Here is a 26,151-nt window from a genome sequence, read left to right as displayed (position 1 = left end):
TAGGTCCCCAGATCTCCCAACTGCGAGGCAGCAGCGCTACCCACTGCGCCACCGTGCCGCCCACTGTAGAATATGTAATGTTCTATTCATTAACTGGTGCAATAACAATTTATGCTGCTGTACTTTGAGCAATATGACATATTTGGAATTATTTAACTTTTCTTTAAATGCACCTCGGGGCTGTCACAAAAAGTAATTTCGTTGTGTTACACAATGACAATAAAGTGCTTGAACTTGAACTTGAACTTGAACATATCCTGCTGTCCTACAATTGCATTTACAGCTCTTCTTCCCTTGTTTCCCTTCTTGTTCTTCCCTTTGGTGGCGGGATTAGCACTCCATCCACTATAAAAATCCTCACAGTGTTCCATTCCATTTGATCTAGTGTGGTGCATGAGGTGTCACCCATTGCATGGCTGCACTTGGGGTCCTAATATGGGATCCTGACGTGGTTCATTGTGTGGTGAGTGCAGTAACGAGCTGTATCAGTGGCTGCTCCCAGCCTCCTCTTCCCTTGCAACTATGGCTTTGTCTCTGTGGAACGTAGGCCTGTGTTTTTCCAACCTGATGGTGCCATCACCTTTGTCAGCCTCTTCCCAGAAGGACACCTCCTCATACAGTATAAAGTAACACTGAAATGTAAAACAGCAAATATTTATAGTGTCCCTCCCTCCCACTACAAAGCGTACTTTGTAAGAAAAGTGGTATTGACCTCTCCTAAGTGGATGGACTCTGAGTCCAATACATGCCTAGACCATCAAAGTCTTCATGGTCAAGGGAGTTTTTGAAAGTGGACTACACAATGTAAGGCAGACTGCACTCCTTGGTACTTACTGTTTAATGTACTCTCTTCTAAATGTAAATCATTTGGTTTACAAATCTGATGGAAAGTTTGCACTACATTTTTTTTTCTTTTTTAGTGACTATACCATTTCATGACGATGATGTGGCAGCTGGCAAATATCACTCTGATGTAAATGCTAAATCTTCAGTGAGCAGCAAGTGGATTTTCCCATCCCTTCCATTTACTAAGCCTTGGGTGAAAAGTGGAGGAGGACCATACATTCATAAACACCTTTATTATAAACACCATGATTCTATTGTTATTTAACACAAAATAAGTTTAATAGAATAAATTAACAAAACAGCAATGCATCACTTACTAACAGCAAAGTAAAGTAATATACAATTCTGGAATATACACTAATCAATGCTGTATTTGAAGGCTTTCTTAATTAGTTGTTTTGTTCTTGGGAAGAACAAGTCTGAATGTATAGCCAATATAAATAAAAAATATATTATTTACAGAAAGAAGAGCTGGACATGATAAAGCCCTTAAGATGATTGATGCATTAATATTAATAATAAATTGTAGAGCAGGAGACAGATTTATGAGTGCATAAAACAATTACAAATAAAGGAATTTGTGTTGCCACTTGAGGCTTACATAGAGCTGTTGTTAAGATGAAAACAGCCTTTACTCTTCACTCAGCTGGCACAGGATCATCCCAAATGTGCTATATGGGTGCCATCGGTGACAGTCATCAGCTCTCATATGGTAGGAATGCTGGGTGAGCTTCACATGAAGGTCCACACCCAGTGCCATCTCTCAAGCCCGTCATTGTTTTAAATGCAGAATAAGGCGGGCGTCTGATCATTCCTTATTTCTCTTCCTTTTGCAGGAGCACATGTACTTGGCCATGTTTCTCAGTCTCTTGGATGCTGCTGTCTTTTCAGTAACAAAAAAGAATAAATTCACAAAGCCACCTGGGGAGCTACTCACCCATTATATTCTCTTACCACAACAATTGACACACTGGGGTGCATTATCTAGAAATGTCATGTGGGCTAAAATCTTCAAACTGGGGAAGATTTGTTGAAGGAAAGCATTGGAATGAAGCAAGAAGGATAAATCGGTGCATGCTGTATGCTAATAGAAAGACTAAGGTAGTTTTTTGTGTGGGGGATCACCACTTTCCAAGAATACAATGCACCTCCCATAGGTAGGAGATATAAAGTGCACAGTGATTTTTTATTTTTTTATTCTTAATTTAGCATTATCAGAACATAATTATTAAAAGCCGTTGGCAACCTATTGGAAGGCATCTTACACTCTGTAGACTGGAACTGTTTTTGGACTTCCCAGGATAGGAGTTAAGCTACTGTGCTTAGATGGACCTTTTTAGTTTGGGTTTTCATCCTCTGCTGCTGGTCTTTATTTGCCTATCCTCTCCACCCAATTTAATCAATATGTTTTTAACAAATAAGCATATAAATCTATTGATATGTGCCAACTAAGGTTATTCTGCCAATAAAGCTGCAGAACCTACAGAACTACCTTGAAAACGAGTGTCTACACACACATTTTCACTTATTAAGTCCCCTCTGACCCCCAGCCCCCCATTTCAATTGTTTTAATTTCACAAAGAGCTGAGAAAAGGGCTTTGAATACTTCATTGAGAGACATCTAGATGAATATTTTCACCAAGTAGATAACAGATGAAGAGACATCAGGGCTATACTTTGGTGAAGAGCAATAGTAGTGAGGACGCATTGCACAGGAATACTTCATCCAAATCAAGCTTCGGTCTGAATGCACTTAAGTCCATGGCTATGCCAACAGGAGGCAGTGAAGTTTTTGTTTAATTAATCTATGGCTTACGACCATAATACTCATTATAAGGGTGCTCAGGCCCATTTTGTGCATTTCTTGTGTGAGGACGAGGGATAGAAAAGTCACGGCTTGGTCCCAGGTTCTAAAAAACAAATAAAAAAAAATATTATTAGAAACCTCAAGAAGTCAAATGCATAATAATGTTCTAAGTTCACTAATATGATTACAAGCAGACAGTAATTAAATGAGACAACTTTGGGGAAAAAAATTAACCAAAAGATCTTGGCTTGAGATAAAACAATACATACAGTCTTACATTAAACACAAATAGTAAAAAATGTGGTAAAAATACACAAGAGACAGGTAAGGGTTACTAAGATGTTGTTTAAAAACTAGAACTATACTATATTAAACTGTATTAAAACTAGCTCCTTGAGCATGGAAAAGGTGCTATATAAATAAAATGTATTCTTCTTCTTCTTTCTGCTGCTCCTGTTAAGGGTTGCCACAGCAGATCATCTTCTTCTATATCTTTCTGTCCTCTGTATCTTGTTCTGTCACACCCATCACCTGCATGTCCTCTCTCACCAGATCCATAAACCTTCTCTTAGGCCTTCCTCTTTTCCTCTTTCCTGGCAGCTCTATCCTTAGCATCCTTCTCCCAATATACTCAGCATCTCTCCTCTGTCCAAACCAACGCAATCTCGCCTCTCTGACTTTGTCTCCCAGCCATCCAATTTGAGCTGACCCTCTAATTTACTAATTTCTAATCCTATCCATCCTTGTCACACCCAATGCAAATCTTAGCATCTCTAACTCTGCTACCTCCAGCTCTGTCTCCTGCTTTCTGGTCAGTGCCACCGTCTCCAACCCATATAACATAGCTGGTCTCACTACCGTCCTGTAGATCTTCCCTTTCACTCTTTCTGATACCTGTCTGTCACAAATCACTCCTAACACTCTTCTCCACCCATTCCACCCTGCCTGCACTCTCTTTTTCACTTCTTTTCCACATTCCCTGTTACTCTGTACTGTTGATCCCAAGTATTTAAACTCATCCACCTTCACCAACTCTACTCCCTGCATCCTCACCATTCGACTGACCTCCCTCTCATTTACACACATGTATTCTGTCTTGTTCCTACTGACCTTCATTCCTCTCCTCTCTAGAGCATATCTCCACCTCTCCAGGGTCTCCTCAACCTGCTCCCTACTCTCGCTACAGATCACAATGTCATCAGCAAATATCATAGTCCACGGGGACTCCTGTCAAATCTCGTCTGTCAACCTGTCCATCACCACTGCAAATAAGAAAGGGCTCAGAGCCGTTCCCTGATGTAATCCCACCTCCACCTTGAATGCATCCGTCACTCCTACCGCAGACCTCACCACTGTCACACTTCCCTTGTACATATCCTGTACAACTCTTATATACTTCTCTGCCACTCCTGACTTCCTCATACAATACCACAGCTCCTCTCGAGGCACCCTGTCATATGCTTTCTCCAGGTCCACAAAGACATAATGCAGCTCCTTCTGGCCTTCTCTGTACTTCTCCATCAACATCCTCAGAGCAAACATCGCATTTGTGATGGTCATTATTATTATTATTATATTAAACTGTATTAAAACTAGGTCTATGCACCTCTTTTTATTGTATACTAGTCAAACTCCTAGTGTGCTGATTCTGTATAGTCATAATCAGAGCCGGCCCTAGACAATTTCGGGCCTGAAGCAAACTGATACCGAGGGCCCCGTAAGGGGCCTGACCCCTGCAGCTAGGGGGTCTGGGGCAGAACCCCGGTCGCCAAGTGATTTCCTGCATTCTGAGCTGCAGAAATGCGTTTTCCCGGCATCTACAAACATCACTTTTTGACGATTTCCGTTTGACACTGACAACCATAACCGTAATGAAGCGTAATAAAGATTGGAGTGCCGAGTGGAGATGTCCACGTGGAGTAATTAGGTGATGCAATATGTTGCCCGTGAATTATATATATAAAAAAATTAGTAATAGAGGTTGGAGTGAAGGAGTCTGTTGCTCCATTGGGCCCTCCGCAGCAGCGTCACATCGCAGGAAAAAAAAAAACCTTGGGCGCAGTGGGCCCCCTCCAGCTGTGGGCCCGAAGCGGTCGCTTTGTTCACTTTGCCCTAAGGCCAGCTCTAAGTCATATACTGCACATATATCAAATAATTTCAAAGAATTACCCCAGGACAGGAGACATTGATCCAAAGTACTGAAGATGCTATTTTGGAAAACTATTGCTTCTTCCAGAATATGTTGTTGTGATTACTAGTAACTCCTAGTATTACTGTTGACTGACTATTATTAGCCTGCTCATTGTTGGCAGCAGCCAAGATGATTTAATGCAAATATATTTTTCCATGCTGACATTTACTTTGGTGCGCACACACGTTTGTAACACATTTGCCCATCTAGACCTCGCTCTTCATGAATACATGCAAGAGGCAACATGAATAATATGCTCCAAGTAGTAATAAGCTGGCACATAAAATATATGTAGTATCTGACTAATATTTAGGTGCCCAATATACAAACTTACCTACCCGGTAAAACTCTTGCATAAACAAAAAGATTTTTATTTTTACTTATTTTTGAATCACAGGTAACATTTGAGTATCAGCACTCTCTAGAGACCACTGTTGACATCTGTAATATTTGATTGATATGGAGGTGTTGGACATACTTACTTGCCTACACAGTAAAACTGTAGCATAAATGAATAGACTGGAAATGATGAACATGAGGTGGAACAACAGGTAAGCACTACATGCACTTTGGTTTCTTTTTTTCTTTTTTTTTTTTTTTTTTTGACGTCAAAGGACTTTTATGCAAGGGTTAATGAGAAAACTGGAAGATGGCTTACCTGCATGGGCAGTGTTGAATCATAGGGTGAATCCATATAAAGGTGCTTATCTTTGGGGACATCTGCAAAAAGAGAGCAAGAACAATTGTTAAGTGTGGTGGCAGTGCAGAGCTGTTTATCATTAAAAGGATCTACTCATGAATTTCCATTGAAAAAATATTTGTTTAAATTTATGATAAGTTCAGGAAAGAGTACAGTGCTGATGATAATCAGTTGCCTTTTGTAAATTTCAGCAAATTCAGTAAATTATGTGGCTTAGCATGGCTTTCAGACTTTTAGAAATTCGTTTAATAGATTTGGACCTCTCATACAGGAAAATAGAGACATGTGAAGCGAATTGGACAAAGCCACACACTGACTAGTGTATATGGTCTTGTAAAAATGGAAAATCTTCAGGGACACACAGTACCCTATGAACGAAGTAATCCTAGACAGAAATGGGACAACTGCTCAGTCCCGTTTCATTTAATTTGAGACCCCAGGAGGTTTATGAAGAAGTAAGATGATAAATGCATAGGACAGAATGATGGAGAATAGTTCTGGGTATATAACATATCTTCATAACTTTTAAAAAAAGAGGCAGAGGAGAGGAGGACCCTCTTTATGATTCTATGTGGTCCATGGAGTCTGGAGATATCATGCATATGGGATAAAACTATCTTCATCCAGTGGAGGATTGACTTTAGTGTTCACATTTGTGAAACTGATGTGCAAGAAAGAAAGCCGCTCTGCCGATTACATGAGAAACATCTCTATTGGAGTCAGACCAACAAGGGAAGCATGGATTGTTGTTAATTTGTAATGTAGTAATGTGCTCCTGGGTGTGCTGTACAATTCTGTGTGATGTCAAGTGGTAGCACTGTGATATTATGTCAAGAGCTACCGATTAAGTGACTTTTAATGGTTAACTAAAGGAAAATTAGAGATTAACCTGCATAAACCTGTGGCCTTTAGGAACCACGAGAGACACACTCTTCATGTTAAGAGAGATTTCAGACACATTTCTGAATTCAGAAAAAATATGGGAAGAGATATATACAGGGCCGGGACAAGGGTGAGGCAAACGGGCACTTGCCTCGGGTGAACAATGGGAAAGAGTGGCAAACTGATGAAAAATTAAAATTAATAAATTGCAAAATAAAAAAAGCCAAATGTATGTTGTAATGTTCATCAAATACCTTAAGCAAACTGATGATTTGCATCGGACACTCTCACTCAATACACTCGTTTCCTCGTATGATATCACCCTTGTAAGTATTTTTAATTACTACTTATTAGTAATAAAAAACAATATACATAGGGGCGCAAATTTCTCCTCCTGCCTCAGGTGAAAATACTGTACCTCTAGGCCTGGTTCTTGATGTATACAAACAAACTTGATTTAAAGAATAAAAATTAAAATGATAACTTTAAAGCGTTATTGAAGGGTTTGTGTCTCGCACATTTGGAACAAAATGGCATCAGACTACTAAAAAAGAAGAATTACATACTAAAAAAGGAACCTTTCCATTTTAAAGCATCAAATTAATTAATTGGTATATTAAAGTTATTTAATAATCAGCACATTGTAGAGGTAAACAAAGGGACTATTAAAGCAATGGACACAAACTCTTCTGCAGTATGGAGCCTAAATAAACAGGTTGAACGGTCTGTCACTAATTAGTGGAGTGCTTTGTCTACTTGTTCACTTAAAGCTCGCTTTATTTCTAATTTTTGGACAGACAACCTCTTTTCTGCCATCACTTAGCCCTGTTGAGCATCAGTTCTTGACTCACCCGAGCACTGAATATGGCTTCTTTTATCATATCTTTTTAAGGGTCAAACACTTGTTAAGAGTGACCCTAAAAAGCTTAAAACTAACCTAAAATGCTACTCCCTGGTGGATACATCTATTAACTGTAATTACTAATTGGTATTTAGGTTTACAAGGTTATTATTGGCATAAGATACTTGGAAATTTGCCATGTTTGATGAATTGAAGCTAGTCTTTGAATCTAAGAGGCAACAGTTCTGCAACCACTGCTCCACTGCGCAGTAGTGCAAAACTAAAAAAAATATAAATGAAAGTTTCTTCTGTTTTGGTCCTGCATATCTAAAAACTCCTTATTTGTGTTTGAAGGCTTCCCAGTCCAGGGTTGCTTCCTGCCTTGTGTTTCATGCTGCCAGCTCTGGCCCTGTATCTGTGACAGAGAGCTGAATTGAGCAACTTTAACAACAGGTAGTTTGATCTTTATTTTAAATTAGCCTTATACATTTACAATGTAGTTTTGTATTGCTGTATTGTTCTAATTCCAGAATTAACAGTTAAAAACAAACTAAAGAGGGATGAACAAGCAGCAATTGAAAGAGCGGTTTGTTGATTTAAGATTAACAGCCCGTCTTTGTGTTCGTGTTCAGCCTGTGTGTTTTGATGTTCTCCCTCATCCCCTGAGGCTTCTTCTGTTTCTTTTGTGTACATAGAAACACCTATTGCCTAAATGTATGGGTTGGCTTTTTCTGCCTTTTGTTTTCTGCAAGAAGAGAATAACAACACACATTGGACTTTAAAACAAGGTAACATTGTCCTATGTGTGGCCGAGGGCAACTCATCTTCACCGAGCCTTGGTCGGATTGTCATCGGTGATCACCCTGAATGTTATCTTATCGTTTTTCTATGCTTGCGTGTGTCTAACAGTGCAGACATACAGTAATGACTGAGCAACCTGCATTGTCCTAGATGTGCTGAACCAGACAAGCTTTCTAATCAACTTTCAAGAAATTAAGCCCTTAATCAGGACAGTCCTCAAGAAGATCAAATGAATACCTTCAGTGTTCCCAATTCCTTGAGTGAGTATGACTATTGTTTAGTTGATGCATGAACTATGCACTGGATTCTGTTAAGATTTACTTTGACAAGCTAATTAAAATAAATAAGTCAACATAAATCAGATATCTTAACACAGAAACTCACTTTTCTGGGGATAGGCAGCCACCTCGATTAGTTAGGACACTGCTAAACTGTGCAATATTAAATAAAAAGTAAAAGTTGCAATTCTGCCTTGGAAATCTGTTACAGCACCTGGTTCAGTGGGCATAATGTATCTTTCAAGACACATAACAACCATTAATACATCATAATGGATAGCAATAAATGTGCATACAGTACATATTGGTGGGAATTGTGCTTTATTTTAATCAACGAAAAAAGAGAGAACTTCTGTTATTATATAATGTGATTAGTGGTACTGCCAAGCAACTCTAGGGACCCTGACTTAAATCACAGCCCAGTCACGTCCTGTCCAAAACTGTGTTCATGGGACTGTTTTTTGAATTTTAAATTTCTTCCACCATGCAGGTTAATGAATGAGACAAACTGGCACCTTTCCTACAGTTTGTCCTGCTTTGACAACATCAAATTCTGCACTGAAAGTAGCAAGTTTAGGAAATGGATGAATAAAAATTACTGTTAAACCATCCACAGTGATAATCTATTGGCCTGTTATTAATAAGGCATTTGTTAACAGCAAATGCAGAACTCAGTTTCAACTAACGTGTTAATGTTCATACCCACAGCAGCTTATTATTATTTGAAATATGTAACAAATATGGAACTAAGCCTCATTGAACAACTTCTGAACTGAATGATGGCAAGATTTGCAAAAGTGAAAATGGAGGATCCCTTCTGGTATGAACTGCAAAGCCTGAAGTGATTAGGGCCCTGCTGTTTTGTGAAATTCTTACCATCGTCACCTTCGTCTTTTCTGAACATTTTGTTTTCCAGGCCATGTTTCTGGTATGTAAGGGTCGGCATTGCAGAAGCTGCATCGTCGTACATGTCATCCTTGTTGCCGCAGTTCAGGTAGTGAATCTCTGGAATCACGTAGAAGAGGATGAAAACCCAGGCATTTGAGACAAGAGCAATGCTAAGCACTGGGTCATCCCAAAGTGGCCGTTTGTTTAAATCCACATTTCCCCGGGTAAGCATGATGATCCACACCACCCATATGCATACAGTCAAGTCAGTGGTGAGAAACACAAAAGCTCCATGCTTCTTCCATTCTTTGTGTACCCCACAGAATACAAACAGGGACGTTATCCAGGCCAGCACCAGCAGAAACATCACATAGATGAGCAATGTGACAAACTCGTATTGGAAATAGTTGCAGGGTAGGTTGTCTCGCACCAGGACTGTGATCAGCCACTCAATTGCGATAATCACCTGGACAAGGGTCAGGGCGATGAGCAAAGTGACTGCCCAGCCTCCCGTCACAAAGCCCTTTCCATTGCGCACCAGGCCCATGAGTCGCAAATTATGGCAAAAAAGGGAGGAGAAGCACATTGCAAACAGGACCCCAAATAGAAAGATACGAGTTGGACAGGTCCTTTCATTTGATTTGATGATGAATGCGAAAGTTAAGCCAAACAGGCCAAATGTGCCCAGCAGGAAAAAGAACAGCAATGCAGCATTGGCCCTTTTCCTGCAGTCCTTCACAAACGGAATGCATCCCACTAGGATGACTATTAAAACCAGTGAGACGACGATGCCAGCAGTTGCCAAGGTTTCCAGAATGATTCCCCAGCTGGAATTTTTATCACACAGTAAATAATAGTCTGAACCAAGGTTACTCCCACAGCCGGAAGGCACAGAAGACACGTTAGTGTTGTTTTGAGCATTGCTTGGCTCCGAATGGAACAGCAGGAACAGGGCCACCAGTATAATGGCAGGAATCATATCTCCGACCTAAAACAAGAAGGAGGAAAGGAACAGTCAAAATTGGTGACATTTGTGTTCTGTTTTACAGTCATTGGCTCATTTTCCCTATGTTCTCTTTAGAATTGTTATGTACATGGGGAGCAATGCCTCAGATTCACACAGACGTGGGCTTCACGCCTGATCCATTCACTGTGTATGCAGAGTCTACGTTCTCTTTATGTTTTGCAGGGTTTTTCTCTGAGAATTCAGTTTACTCCTCATCTTAGAGATGTTTACACTTATTTAATTTGTAAATCTACACTGGCATCTCAATAAGGAATTGTTCTCATTTTTGACCAATCCTGCTGGGAAATGTTGCGTCTTTTTATAAGCCGTCAGGGGTTCAAACAAACAAACAAGCAATAAATCAATTGATCATTCAATCCCTGTTCATACTGGAGGCAGATTTCTGTCTTGATTTTACAACATGTTTTCATTTACTGCAATGTTTGTGTGAGAAGATTAGAAAACTCAGAGGAAATATGCCAACTGTAGAAGCAGACAAATCAGTCACTTTCCTCCCACCCCCTTAGCCAAACCCAGACGAATGACACAATAAGAGAACTTCTGCCTGTCCATTTTGATCCTTTGATTCCAGATAATGGAAGGGCAAAATGAAAGACCAATTTAACATCACCCACCCACTTTGTTAAACTCATCCAGTAGTATTGTGCATTATCTGGGTGTGTCGGTCTTGTTAGTCACCGTGTTTTAAAAAACCTTGGTGTTACTGAAGCTCAATCTAATGGAGTCATCTTTGTGATGGTGTGGTTTTATGTTCCACTTTTCTCCAGCAATGTAGTGTTTTATTATTGTTTATGAATAAAGTGAATTGCTTTGTAAAGTAGTTTGAAGGAATGTTCACGGTGATAGGCTCTATATACTGAAAAGTCTGTTTTTAGCAGCGGAGACCATATTATAGTATAGTGTAATAAAATTGGTTCATAAAGCAGTTAGCAGCATTGTGTTAAAGGAAAAGAAAGTATAGCAGCTTTCATTTAGACCTGATTCAGACACATCTTTTAGATGCCATGAACATCACAATATTCACCCCAAACCTATTTTATTGATAAACAATATAATATACAATGTTGATATGGATTAACTATCTTAATCTGCAGTAGTGATGATCCTAAATTATAGAACAGACAACAGTTATGATGCTTTATGGGATATAAACAACAGTATCCTAAGTGAAGAGTAAAATCCGATAGATAGATAGATAGATAGATAGATAGATAGATAGATAGATAGATAGATAGATAGATAGATAGATGTCCAAGGGGACATTTAGCCTTTACAAAAGTTCAAGAAATGCAGAAATATTGTGGGTCAAAATTGACCTGAAGGACATGGCAGTGTTCAAAATGTGTAGCAGCCATACACAAATGTGATATTTGGAAACCTGATTTCCTTTTTTTAAAGTCAGAGCATTTTATTAACAAGTCTTAATATCTCTGAGCTGAACAGATGACTTTTAGGTGTTTATATGGGTTGTGAACACACTGCCTTAAATGCAGTGACAAATAAATTAAAGTGAATGGAGACTCAAAGGGCGTCGCTATCTTCAGTTTTGAGTTCATGACATTTAAGATGTTTTTATGGGTTATGAACAAACTACCCTAAATGCAGTTGAAAATTCATTAAAGTGGTGGGCTAAAGCAGGGGTTGCTAATTCTGGTCCTGGAGGACCACCGTGGCTGCAGGTTTTCATTCTAGCCCTTTTCTTAATTAATGACCTGTTTTTGGTCCTAATTAACTTCTTCTGAAATCATTTTGTTTGACTTGCTCTTGAAGACTCAGACCCCTTAATTTAGGGGTCCTGAATCACGGTCCTGGAGGGCCGCAGTGGCTGCAGGTTTTTGCTCCAACCCAGTTGCTTAATAAGAAGCACTTATTGCTCAAGTAACATTTCTGCTTCACTTTAGTTGTCTCGCTTGTTAAGATTTTGATCCCTTATTGCTTATTTTAGTCTTAAACAGCTGTACTCTTGGTTTTTAATTGCTCCTAATCAGCAATAACATGCAAATGCAAAAGAGACCAGCATTTGTCCATTTAGCTTGCTACCATTTACACCTGTGTGTATTTATCATGCGCTATTGGGTTTAATTAAATACTTGGAAGGAAAGTGAAGAGAAAAAAGTGAAGGACCGAGAATTACTCGTCTGTTTTAGCCTTCAAACCATTTGGATGATATCCTTAGAAAGGGGAAGAAAATCTAAGATAGGAGAATTACCTGGCATAGCAGAGTTAAAGCACTAACAAGCCATGAAATTAAATTATTGGCAAGAATTGCTTTCCAATTGAGCAACCGGGATAGAAAAAAAACCTGCAGCCACTGCGACCCACCAGGACTGTGATTTAGGACCCCTGCCTTAATTGTTTCTTTTTCCTTAATTAGCAGCCAAACAATAATGAGATACTGGTGTCCATCATACAATATCTGAACATAAAGAAAGATGAAGGTCTCAGGAATGTTGATCTGCTCAGGTCCACAAAACATTTTAACAGTGCTTTTAGAAAAGAGAAAAACAGCAATGTTGGAAATGTCTGCTGTTGCACAATGAGAGCAGCAACAAACCACAGGATTAAAGAATTAACGACAAGAATCGGCACCTAATTAAACAACTGGTTGGAGTGAAATTGGTTGGAGTTTGAGGCCCTGACTTAGTTGGTCTTCTGTTGACTCCCTCGCTTCAAATTTCATTTCCGTTTGGGTGCCAATTAAGGAAAGAAATTCAAAGGAAGGATAAAGAAGTTCAGGGGAACAAATCTTAAAACAGAAGTTAAAATGAATTCACAATAAGTTAATTAGCAGCACAAACAGGGCACTCATTAAAAAAAAGGTTAGAATGAAAACCTGTAGCCATGGTGGTCCTCCAGGACCAATATTGGCAACCCCCTGGCTAAAGTTGACAAGTCAAGTTACATTTTTTTTAGAAGCTGTACAATTTAGAGGGTGTTTAACTTTTTTTTTTAGAACTGTTCATTAATTTAGGGATGTGTTGGAAAAGTCACCAAGTTACATACTGAGACAGATTAAATACTTTTACTGATTTCACACAAACAGCGGTCATATTTAACCTGAAGAAGATGAAAGGTTTAAAAGTAAATAGAATTCAAGGGTACATAAAAATTGTTCTTAATTCAGTACACCAGTACACCTCCCATCTTAAACAGACTTGTTATTATCAAAAGCTGGAAATGCAGTCATACAGCTATGGGGTTAGGCTGGAAAACACAAGGTACAGCAGGTCACAGGCACCAGAACTCACCACCTATGTCTCTGATTGATTTTTAAGATTAATCAGATAACTTTCAATAACATGTTTGTTTTGAGCGCCAGTACAGTTTGACCGAGACATTTCTGGTATTACAGCGTCTCTGAGAGGCGATATATAAAATGACTGGCAGCTGAACCCCCAACGTTAGCCGATTGGAGAGCATCTGCATATACTCTATAACTGAAACGAGAAACCAAATGAAATTATAATTAGAAAATTACCTGCTAATTAGCGCATCTACTCCCTCTGCAAAATCACAGATATTTCAGGAGGTGTGGACTAAATCTAAATGGACAATGCCCAGCAGGAGAGAAGATAAATGCGGATGTCGCCCATTGCGCCCCACCTTACATTCCCACATTGAAATGAGGGCAGATCGAAGGAACAAACGCGTGTGAAAAACCGCGAGTCTGCCGATCACTCACTGGGTGACGTGCTGTGCCTCCGCCTCGACTGAAACTTCGGAGCGAAACTTTTTGTTCCCAACGTCATGCTGTGCAATGAGTGTGCAGCTGACATCCAGATGCCTCGGGGGCAAGGGTGGCAAAAGCGCCACCTGCTGTTCGAAAATTCTGCCATTACACTCTGTTGCAGCCCGCAGATCATCTTCAGAATACATAAACAGGCGCGGCGCGACTTTACCACTTGTTTAAATTTAATTACGCGAAACTGCACGAACTGGTGTCCGGTCCAGGAATGATGTATTTCAAGACAAAAATGCTGCAGGGATAGACCTGGCGCTCTAAACTCGCCAAACAGGCTAGAAAATAGATAGCTCGATTATTAAATAAAAACTATATACCGGACAAATCATTTTAAAAAAAAGTATACTTGAACAAAATCACTATTGGAACAAGACTGCGAGATGTAAACGACTTTGAGAAAGGTACATCCGTGAAACACTTAATGACAGCACGAAGACAGAAGAGGTAATCCGTGAAGAAAGTGAATATAAAAGGAAGACGCAGCCCGTGAGTGTGTGTGTTAAACCTTTCACCTGCCGTCTGTTACTTTATTGCCATAACAACGTTGCGCTGGATCTTAAGATCAAACAAACAAACAAAACAACGATGTAAAGCAGAAACAATCATATCGCAATCGCCGCATCTAATGCTGTAGGTCAATGGTTAAGTAAATGAATGTATTTCATGAAAGAGTTCAACTTGTTTCTAGTGGCTTCTGAAATGCAAAGCATATTTCAAATGTAACACATTTTGGAACTAATCCTGTGAAGTATCTCTATCTATCTATCTATCTATCTATCTATCTATCTATCTATCTATCTATCTATCTATCTATACCTTCCCCAGACCTGCTAAATCTGTTTCAGGGCATTGGTGGTCCAGAGACTACACCAGAGCCTTAGGTAACAGCCCTTGGCACTAAAACCAATTTAGAGTTACTGCTAACCCTAATCTGCATGCCTTCAGAGATGTGGAAGGAAAGCCACAATACCAGAGAGGCAATTCATGCTGCCAGTGGGGGAACATGCAAACTTCACATGCAGCGATCATGCTTGAGGTTTTACACCAAGAACCCCAAATCTATGCAGCATCAGTACAAACCATTGTGCAAACAACACACACATATATTTGTATTTAAAATTCAAGTAAAGCACACGTTTATTCTACTTATAACCTTCTACATATTATACACTTACTTCAAACACAGCACAGTTACAATAGAATTTAATGGGAGCATATTGTTTGAGACATGAAAAACAGTTAAGAATGTATATAGTTTATATTCGATTAGAGAAAGGAAGAGAGTTAGGTTTTATCTGCTGAGTTAGGCTGACATCTTTCTTAGCTAACATTTGAGATCTGGCTAAGTTCTAACTGTTTACTGATATAACTTTACAGTGGGACCGCAGACAGATTGAATGATTTGTTCAGAGTCACACAGTGAGGCAGATGTGGGAACTGAACAGGCAACCTCATGATTTTAAGCTTAGGTGTTTAACTACTACAATTAACTCTTCTAATCCCTAATTTTTAAATTCCTAATATAGAATAATAAGAGAAATAATTTTAAAGAAAAATCAGCTCACCTTTAAACAACACTCCTTGACTCTTCTGTTTAGATGATCAGTCCTGTATAGTCACCCCTCTATAAATAAAAGCTGTTTGAAATAAGACAGATGCTGCTCTGAAGTGTCCCTGGGCTTGGTGACAGAGATCAGTGAGGATGCAGCCCAGAGGAAGTGTCCTCTGATATATGCAGCCCAGCCCAGCCTCGCTGACGTGATTGGACGCCTTAAAATAGAACAAGGTGTGACTCTACCTGTTGAGCAGGTTACTGAAGCTCACATGAACTGCTGAGAATCAGAACAGCAGTGCTCTGCATGACTTCACTACACTCCCAGTCCAAAATTGTGTAGTTTTGAAGATTTTAAGACTTTGCCCCAGCTGGCTTTGTCAGGTAAGCCTCAGTTTCTCAGGGCAACCAGACTCTGGTGTGTAAACAGTGAAGTCAGAACAGACTGCAGTGAGTCAAGGCTGACAAAGTTTAGGCAACACTATTTATCTTTGTAATGATTAGCAAGTGGTGCTCAGGCTTGCCTAACCTATGGACATAGAGGCCCCTATGGGATAAATCTGTTCTCCACAGAGATAGCACTTGCAAATCAGATTCTGCTTCCTGCTAAGGTTAAAAGATGGAGGAGAAATTAAATTATGCTTTTAGTTTTTTTTCCCCCACAAATGAGGAAATTCATTATGGGTCAGACTCAAAGGCTTGGTGGAAGCAGGGAGTGATGGGGAGTGGAGGGATTCCACACCTCCCCCCGAACAGACTCCTGTTAGCACTAACATTTTTTCTGTATGGATAAGCACGCTAGGCTGGGTAAGTTTAAGTGTGCTTTAGAAGTATTGAGTCAGCTGAATTAACATGAAGAAGGAGGAGCTCCGTGTTTTCCGGCGCAACAGCAAAGTTCTTAGAGTTGATAAGATTCCACTTGAAAATGTTTGTTGTTTAAATTAAATGATTTTAATGTATTGAGGCAGCTGGATATAAAACATTCTTAATCTTCATCTTAAAATTAGCAATCTTTTTCTTTTAATAATTTGACTTCAAGCCAGACATTTTTTTCTAACCTTCCATCCATGCATTCTCAAATGTGTGTAATCCCATTAAGAGTCAGGGAGGCCTCAGTGTCTCTCAGCATCACTAGGCTTAGGGCAGAAGTCGGCTCTGGCCATGGCACCAGTCAACCATTGGATATGCTCTCAAATGCATCTAAACACATTCCATTATCTTTAACTCTTAGTAGTTATGGCTGCCCTTGATTTGATACATTATTTTGTGGATATCTGGGATTTTCTTAGCTTTTACTGGAAAGCCTTATAGTGCAGGTGTAGAGTGGCATATGTCAAACACCATCCTCTGCAACAAGTCCATGTAGACTTGGAGTTAGGGTTGGAAAAGAGATGAAGAAAAGGTCAACTTTTGACAAAAGGATTCAACAACTTGAAATGTTCATACTGTGAGTGCGGTGATGGTTGGGTTGTCTTTCACCTTTATGGTTAAACATATGGTTATTATATCTTGCCTGAAGAAGGGGCCTGAGTTGCCTCAAAAGCCTGCATATTGTAATCTTTTTAGTTAGCCAATAAAAGGTTCCTTGACTTCTCACTACATCCATAATCCACAGCACAACACCCTAGTACTCCATCCATTCATTATCCAACACGCTACATCCTAACACAGGGGTCTGCTGGAGCCAATCCCAGCCAACACAGGGCACAAGGCAGGAAACAAACCCCAGGCAGGGTGCCAGCCCTGCCACAGGGCGCACACACACCAAGCACAATTTGGAATCGCCAATGCACCTAACCTGCATGTCTTTGGACTGTGGGAGGAAACCCACACAGACACGGGAAGAACATGCAAACTCCACGCAGGGAGGAACCGGGAAGCGAACCCAGGTCTCCTAACTGTGAGGCAGCAGCACTACCACTGCACCACTGTGCCGACCCTAGTACTCCTCTCTTGCAAAATAAATCAGTTAATTTTTTACATCTAAGATGTCTTCTCACTTAAAGGTTTTCCAATGTTGTTATCTGTCCTGGTGTCTATATAAACACAGGGAACTCCAGTTTCTGATTTACATCTTGCCTGAAGAAGGAGCCTGAGTTGCCTCGAATGCCAGCATATTGTAATCTTTTTAGTTAGCCAATAAAAAGTGTCATTTTGCTTGACTTATCACTAACTTTATGGTTGTTTTCCTTCTTACATGTTCCATTTTTATTCTGAATTTAATTCCATAAACAATCACAAAAGTGATGATGTGAAATGTCAATGTCACAATTACATCCTCAAAACAGCTTAAATCAGCTTATGGTCACGAGATCCTCAGCCTGTCTGGCAGCATGGAGAGCAGGGAAATAGACGTCAATATGCAGTGCACCAGTCCATGGCAGGACCTAGCATACACGTACTGTAAGAGAGCAGTGTAATGCTGCAATTGAACCTGTACTGCATGTACCAACAATACAAAAATGTACATATGGAGGATAAAGCTCAAAATGAAAATACATCAATGAGTAAACACTATCATAAAAGAAGAGAGCAAAAAAGCAATATATCAAAACTGTGCCTCAATAGAATAGAAACTCATGTGCCAGACTCATCATTTACTGTACCTTTTCAATATACATCGGACAAACATTGTCAAGAATTGATTTTACCTTACATCCCTTACCCAAAAAAGCCTAATACCCCCAGTTCCCTCATAAACAAATCATAGATGAATTCACCAAGTCAGACAAACACCAAGTCAAAGTACATTGTGTAGGGAATGGTAAACAAGACACTGGATTGATTTTTTTCACCATACAGTTGATTCAGAAAGTATTCAGATCACTTCACTTTCTGTACACTTTATTGTGCTGAATAGTTAATTTAAAAATTGCTAATTTTTGCCATTTTGCCCATCAGTCTATGCTTAATAACCCATAAAGACAAATTGAAAGCATGTTTTCAGAAAAGTTTGCAAATTTATTAAAGATCAAAAACTGATATCTGTCATTCATATAAATATTCATACCTTTAATTAAATAATTTGTAGAAGTGCCTTTGGCAGGAGTTATGGCTTTGAGTATTCCTGTATAATAATAATACTGTTAGAAATTACTTTTATATAGCGCTTATCTCAATACTCACAGCACACCACCAATGTGTAGCACCCATCTGGATAATGTAACAGCAGCCATTATTATGCCAGTACACTCACCATGCATTAGTTATTAGGTGGTGAAGGGGTGAGAGATAGCCAATCAGAGACAGGGTATGATTAGGGGTCCAGAATGGACAAGGCCATGAAAGGCAATTTAGCCAGGATATTTGGATAAACCCAACTCTTTTTGAAAGATGCCCAGGAATCTTTAATGACCAGAGATAGTCAGGACCTTGGTTTTAAATCTCATCTGAGGGATGGTGCCATATTTACAGCACAGTGTCTCCATCACTGCACTGGGGCATTGGGATCCACACACAGACCACAGGGTTAGTGCCCTCTGCTGGCCTCACCAACTTCTCTTGCCAGCAGTAACCCTAGCTTTTCCTAGATGGTGTTTCATCCAAGTAGTGACTGGGCCCACACATGCTCAGCTCCAGGTGGAAAACATGTTCTGAAGCCCAGGTGATATGGCTGCTGATTAAGATTGCTAAGCCCCTATAAGCTTTGTACACCTAAATTTGGGTTGTTAATCTCTCGATTCTCTCAAACTTCATTAGAATGGTTGGGAAGCATCTCTAAACTGGCATTTTCAGATCTCTCCACAAATATTCTATGAGGTTTATGTCTGGGCATTGGATGAGCTACTCAAGGGCAGTCAGAGACTTGCCCCAAAGACCATTCAGCATTGTCTTGGCGGTATGTTTTGGGTTATTGTTATGCTGAAAGATGAACTACTGCCCCAGTCTGAGGCTACATGCACTGTGGAGCAGGTTGTCTTTAAGGACCTCTGTGTATTTGGTTGAATTCTGCCTTCCCTCAATTCTGAGAAGTATCCTTGTCCCAGCCACTAAGATGCACCTCCATAGCATAATACTGCTACTCCCCTACTTCACTGTAGTGATGGTATTAGATAGGTGATGAGCAGTGTATGGTCTTCAGCACACCTAGAGCTTGGAGTTCTGTCCAAAGAGTTCAATTTCTGTCTCATTAGGCCAGGTAATCTGTTTTTTCATGCCCTCAGAGTTCAAGCAGGCTGTTATATGCCTTTTATTCAAGAGTGTTTTCCATCTTGTGCTACTGAAATAGTAATCCTTCTGACTGGTTCTCACATCTTAGCAGTGGACTTATGAAGCTAAGTTGGACAGACCATTGAGTTCTCAGTCACCTCCCTGATCAAGGCCCTTCTTGTCCGGTTACTCATTTTGGCTGAATAGCCAACTCTAGTAAGAATCCTGTTGGTTCAAAACATCTTCCATTTTCAATTATTGAGACAGTTGTGCTCCCGGGAACACTCAAATCTTTAGAAATGGTTTTATACCCTTGCCCTGATCTATGCCTCACCATAGTTTGATCGTAGAGGTCTAAAGAGTGTTCCTTGCACTTTATGGCTTGGTTTTTCTCCAGACGTGCAGATTCCATGCACATACAAATGGTGCAGAACTAAAACAAAGGATGTGGGATCTGTGAGAAATTTGTTATTGTGCTACCTACAGTTGGGATTTGCTTTATGCAAATCAATGACAGAACTCCATACCAGGCTCAACATGCCATATAAACATTTTTTCACATGGTGTGCCTGTGCTATGCTTTATACATACAGGATGTTTCATACAGAATCCCCTCAAGGTGAATCATCTGCCTAAAGGAAAAATCTGAAAGTGAGGCTGCGCTTTTGGTGTTTTCATGGTTGTTAGGACTTTTGCTACATGAGGTTGGATTAATCCTCAGTGATACTATTTTGCTTTGGTTTGAGTCAGAAGTAGTAGTAGTAGTAGTAGCAGGAGTAGGAGAAAGAGGAGGAGCATTTGTCTTCCCTATAGAGCACAGTGAAATTCATACTTGGTTGTACAACCAACTGACCTGCAACACATTGCTTGTCTCTGGTATCAGGATAAAGACAAATGTTCTAATACAGATTGGCTCAGTCAGGTAGGATGGCACTCATCAAATCATCCTCAATCAGTGTTACTTTAACTGTCCTTAAATTAAAGGCCAAATACAGGATATAAACACAAAGAGCCCTAATTAATTATGAGGAAGTACAGCTTACATTAAAGTGTGACTGGTGACCTGTGGACTTCTTTTTCAAACTGGAAATGTTTGCCAAGAGCTGCCCAGTAATAAAACTCGCAGAGGATCCAGTGTATGACAGACTGCATTGATAAACCCTCAGTTACAATTCAGGATTACAGCTTATGTGTAACTCATTCCATGCTCACGAATTAATAAGAAAAAGATACAATGAAAAGTTAGAAGTATAAAGAAGCATTTGTGAAAATGCCAGTTGGAGTTTCAATACTAGGTAGCCCCTACACAATCAGAAGTACTCAAAAGACTTACTTCTTATTTTTTCTTACATGAAGTATACAGTACCAGGATGAATTGAATGTTTAAGTTTAATACATTGAGAACCTCTTTGGTTGAGATTTGTGGCTCACTTATCCATATAGAACCTAGTTTGTAAAACAAACACGCAAGACATTCTGAGCATAAAATAAATTTAAACACCAAAAATGAGAATGTACAAATATATTTTTTCCTGATCACAGGCAAGGTATGCTTGCCTGTTTTCTTACAATTGAAACTGTATTCAATGTGACAAAAGATACCCAAAGGCAAAACAAGAGAAAAATGCTTGTCATTTAGTCTTTAAACTGAAGAGAATAAGAAGGCACAAGCCCACTCTTCAGCAGAAAAATACACAAAGAAATACAGACAAAAGGTGAAACTGGAGCTTCAGATACGTAAGGAGGTGCTCTTCCAAATGATGCTGCAAATAAAAAGACTAAACATATCTGAAAATTTACTTCCATACAACTAGCCGTGGGACATGATTATATTGAATAAAAAGATATTTTCAGCATCAAGTGCTGGATCAGTAGTGGATTTGGGGCACCACATTCTGTAAAATTCCTGCTTTGCACCCTGTGTTGGGTCCAGCAGACCCCCATGACCCTGTGTTCGGGTTCAGCGGGTTGAAAAATGGATGGATGGACATTCTGTAAAATTTCCAAATTTAAATTTCTATCCATTTTCTTAACGGCATAATCCTATTTTAGAGTCAGTATTTCCATTATTCATTGTTAAAACAGGAAATTCCACTTAGTTATACACACACACTAATAGCAGTCAATTCAGAAATGCACAAGCAAAACATACAAAACCCATTCAGTTAATGCCGTAAGGGTGGAATGCCAGCTCTGTCTATATAATACAACGTCTGTACTAAACTTTAACATGATTAACATTAAATGTGTTCTTATAACTATGGCTGAATTCCTTTCACCTGATTGGGAGGTATGTGTGCACCTGACCTCTCCCTCAACAGCTATCACTAGACCTTTTGTTTTCTTTTTCATTCTTTGATTGTTACCATTGATTTCGCCAGAACAAACACCTGGCTGATAACATTAGAACATTAGCACAATCTGGACGAGAACAGACCATTCAGTCCAACAAAACTCACAAGTCCTATCCACTTAATTTTTCTAAAATAACATCAGATCTAAGTTTGAAAGTCCCTGAAGTACTACTGTCTATCACACTTCTAAAATACTAAAATACTGCTGAATGCAGGAGTTTTTTAAACCACTGGCTGCTAAAACACTTAAGTGTGAATAGTGCTGCTAAAAATAAAGGCAAATAAACTTGCAGGTGGCTTAGAAGCATTCTGGCCTAGTGGTAAAATGCTAGAAAAATGCTTAGGTGTGAATGGGCCCCAAGCATGGGATGTGAGGTATAATAAAATGTGTAAAAAGTGAAGGAGTCTGAATGCTTTCTGAAAGCACTGTGCGTTAACCAATATAATCTTCCACAATACTGTTCAGTAGCTGAAAGCCTACTTGAATGGCCTTCTATTTGGGATTAGTTTGGGATGGCATGTTTCTGGTTTTGAGTGCCTTTTAAGGCGCAAGGTAGTGAAACTGAACACAGATAAAGTGCACATGCCACAAGGTGCCAGGCACAGTGACACGAAGGTATATTTTGGTTCCTGACTGGATTGCTTTTACTTCATAGCATCCCAACCCTGCAGTTTCACAGTATCTCACAACATAACATTCTCAGATTTGCTTAACTGAATCAGTATTGAGGGGGGCTGCTGCCTATCCCACCAGTAGTGTCGGGTACAAAGCACATCCCACTCATACAAACACCCAACCACATTCATATTGCCCATATTCCACATTCTACAGAGGAACCATAGAAAGCATCCTGAGCAACTGGATCACTGTCTGGTTTGGAAATTGCACGGTCAGGGATTACAAAGCCCTACAACAGATAGTGAAGACAGCTGAGAAGATCATCGGTGTCTCTCTTCCCTCCATCATGGACATTTACACCACACGCTGCATCCACAAAGCCATCAGCATTGTGAATGATCCAACACACCCCTCACATTCACTATTTACACTCCTACCATTGGGAAAAAGGTACCAAAACATTCGGGGCCTCACCTCCAGAATGTGTGACAGCTTCCCCCAAGCAGTCAGACTCCTGAACACTCATGGACCGGACTGATATCTGATATATGTGTTCTGTTCTGCTGTGTTGCACATGGTTGCACATGTTTGCACATTTGACTCACATGCACCTTGTTATATATTATGTGTGTTTATGTTATGTGTCGTGGATTCTTCGTTGTCCTGTGTTTTATGTTGCACCATAGTCCTGGAGGAACGTTGTTTCATTTCACTGTATGCTGTACTACTGTATATGGATAAAATGACAATAAATACTCTTGACTATTGGGCCACTTTAAAATAAAGTCACAGGGAGAACTCCACACAGACAGTAAGCAGGCCTGGGATTCAGACCCAGGATGCCTGATCTATGAGATAGCAGTGCTAACCACGACATCACCATGCCATCCAGTTATATTATACTTTTTACCAAATACTTTTGGGATTTAGTTTGGAAAAGTATCAAGGACTTTGCATTATCTGCATAAAGTACGATAGAAATGTAAATGGCAGACTCACTAATTAATCTAATAGGTAGTTTCATTACTTTTATTTATCTATCCTGAGCCCACTGCTCTTTTTGATGTACATGCTTCCGTTAGGTCAAATTATCTCGGGGCATAACGTGAGCTACCACAGCTATGCTGACGACACACAACTGTATTTATCAATAGCGCCTAATGACCCCAACTCTCTTGATTCACTGACACAATGTCTTACTTGTGTTTCTGAATGGATAAGTAGTAATTTTCTCAAACTAAATAAGGACAAAACAGAAATTTTAGTGATTGACAAAAATGGATTTAATAAGGATATTAGAAATAATCTTGATCCATTAGGCTTACAAGTCAAGACAGGTAAAGAATTTAGGGGTAATTATTGACTTTGACCTGAATTTTAAATCAAATATTAAGCAGATTACTAGGACAGCATTTTTTCACTTAAGAAATATAGCAAAAGTTAGACCTCTTATAACTTTGCAAGATGTTGAAAAATTAGTTCACGCTTTTGTTTTTAGTTGACTAGATTACTGCAATGCACTCCTCTCAGGACCACCCAAAAAAGACATCAATTTATTGCAACTAGTGCAGAATGCAGCTGCTAGAATCTTAACTAGGAAAAGAAAATCCAAGCATATATCTCCAGTTTTTTTGTCACTACACTGGTTACCTGTGTCATTTAGAATTGACTTTAAAATCCTGCTTATGGTTTACAAAGTCTTAAATAATCTCACTCCATCTTATATCTTGGAATGTCTTACACCTTACACCCCAAATCGTAACCTTAGATCTTCAAATGAGTGTCTGCTTAGAATTCCAAGAGCTAAACTCAAACGAAGTGGTGAGGCGGCCTTCAGCTGTTATGCACCTAAAATCTGGAATAGTTTACCGATTCGCCAGGCTAATACAGAGGAGCACTTTATAACACTACTAAAAACACATTATTTTAAAATGGCTTTCTCATAGCTTCTTTTTAGTGTATTCCTGATATTCTGTATATACATTTAATTATCATTTTTATCATGGCTCCACAATCCGTACTAACCCCTACTTTCTCTTCTGTTCTTTTTTCGGTTTTCTGTGGTGGCGATCTGCGCCACCACCACCTGATCAAAGCACTGTGATATCCCTACATTGATGGATTAAAAGCCAGAAGTCCACTTGACCGTCATCATCAAGTTCTTCCATGTGAAGCCTGAAAACCATGAGGACTGATTGAGATCATTTATGTTAGGGGGCTGGGTGGGCAGATTTGATGTTTTTTTTCTCTAGCCATCTGGAATTTTTTTTGTTTTTTCTGTCCTCCCTGGCCATTGAACCTTACTTTTATTCTATGTTACTTAGTATTACCTAATTTTATTTTTTATATTTTGTCTTTTTTCTCTTTCTTCATCCTGTAAAGCTCTTTGAGGAATGAGAATAAAGGATCACCAGAAAGCTGTGTCATAAATGGCACTAAATCATGCACAGGCTAGAAAATGATGTTGGGCTTACAGGCACCGTGCTCGCTTGGTTTAGTTCTTACTTATCAAATCGATTCCAATATGTACAGAAATGTGCTGACAGTACTCCATCATTATACACAGAAGTTCAATATGGTGTCCCGCAGGGCTCAGTACTGGGACCTTTACTGTTTTCACTGTACATGCTTCCACTGGGATCTCTCATTAGGAAACATAATGTTAATTTTCACTCGTATGCAGATGACACCCAGTTATACCTTTCATTTAAATCAAATGAAGTTTCTCCAATGTTGTCTTTAATTAGTTGTGTTAGTGAATTAAAGGAGTGGATGAATAAGAACTACTTGTCTTTAAATACAGATAAAACAGAGATGTTAATTGTTGGAGGGAATGATGCTGATCACAACAATATTTTGTCATCATTTAACTCAGTGGGAATCCCAGTCAATTTTACTGAATCAGCCCGCAATCTAGGAGTTATCTTTGACTCTAGCATGTCATTTAAAGGGCATATTACAAAGTTGTCCAAGACATGTTTCTTCCATCTTAAAAATGTTAGGAAATTAAGGCGCTTTTTAAATAAACAGGATTCTGAGAAACTAATTCATGCATTTATCTCTAGTAGGATTGACTACTGCAATGCGGTGTTCACTGGATGTTCAAACTGTTCTTTATACAGCCTCCAGTTAATCCAAAATGCGGCTGCGAGAATTATTACAAGAACAAGAAAATACGAACACATAACTCCAGTTCTTAAATCCTTACACTGGCTCCCGGTTAAGTTTAGGGCAGATTTCAAAATCCTTCTTTTAACATATAAAGCATTAAATGGTCGAGGTCCAGCTTACTTGTCTGAACTTATCATGACTTACAAACCAGAGCGCACATTAAGATCTCAAGATGCCGGTCTGCTTATGATTCCAAGGATTAATAAAATAACAGTGGGAGGTCGAGCTTTTAGTTACAGGGCCCCTAAACTGTGGAATGGTCTGCCTGCTACTATAAGAGATGCCCCTTCGGTCTCAGCTTTT

The 26,151-nt window shown here is 39.4% G+C and overlaps 1 protein-coding gene across 1 annotated transcript; it reads right to left on the bottom strand.

Moving 5' to 3' along the window:
* Positions 1-1,060: 1,060 nt before the first annotated feature.
* LOC114662078 (retinoic acid-induced protein 3-like) lies at positions 1,061-15,871 on the bottom strand. Its single transcript, XM_028815399.2, has 4 exons — positions 15,569-15,871; positions 9,223-10,222; positions 5,503-5,564; positions 1,061-2,756 (listed from the first exon to the last, which is right to left on the bottom strand). The coding sequence occupies exons 2-4, from the start codon at positions 10,211-10,213 to the stop codon at positions 2,652-2,654; spliced, it is 1,158 nt and encodes a 385-aa protein (XP_028671232.1). The 5' UTR covers positions 10,214-10,222; positions 15,569-15,871; the 3' UTR covers positions 1,061-2,651.
* Between the last annotated feature and the right edge of the window lie 10,280 nt (positions 15,872-26,151).

The sequence above is a fragment of the Erpetoichthys calabaricus genome, chromosome 12 (genome assembly GCF_900747795.2).
Source record: "Erpetoichthys calabaricus chromosome 12, fErpCal1.3, whole genome shotgun sequence".
Lineage (NCBI taxonomy): Eukaryota > Metazoa > Chordata > Cladistia > Polypteriformes > Polypteridae > Erpetoichthys > Erpetoichthys calabaricus.
This window is presented reverse-complemented; position numbering and strand designations above follow the sequence as displayed.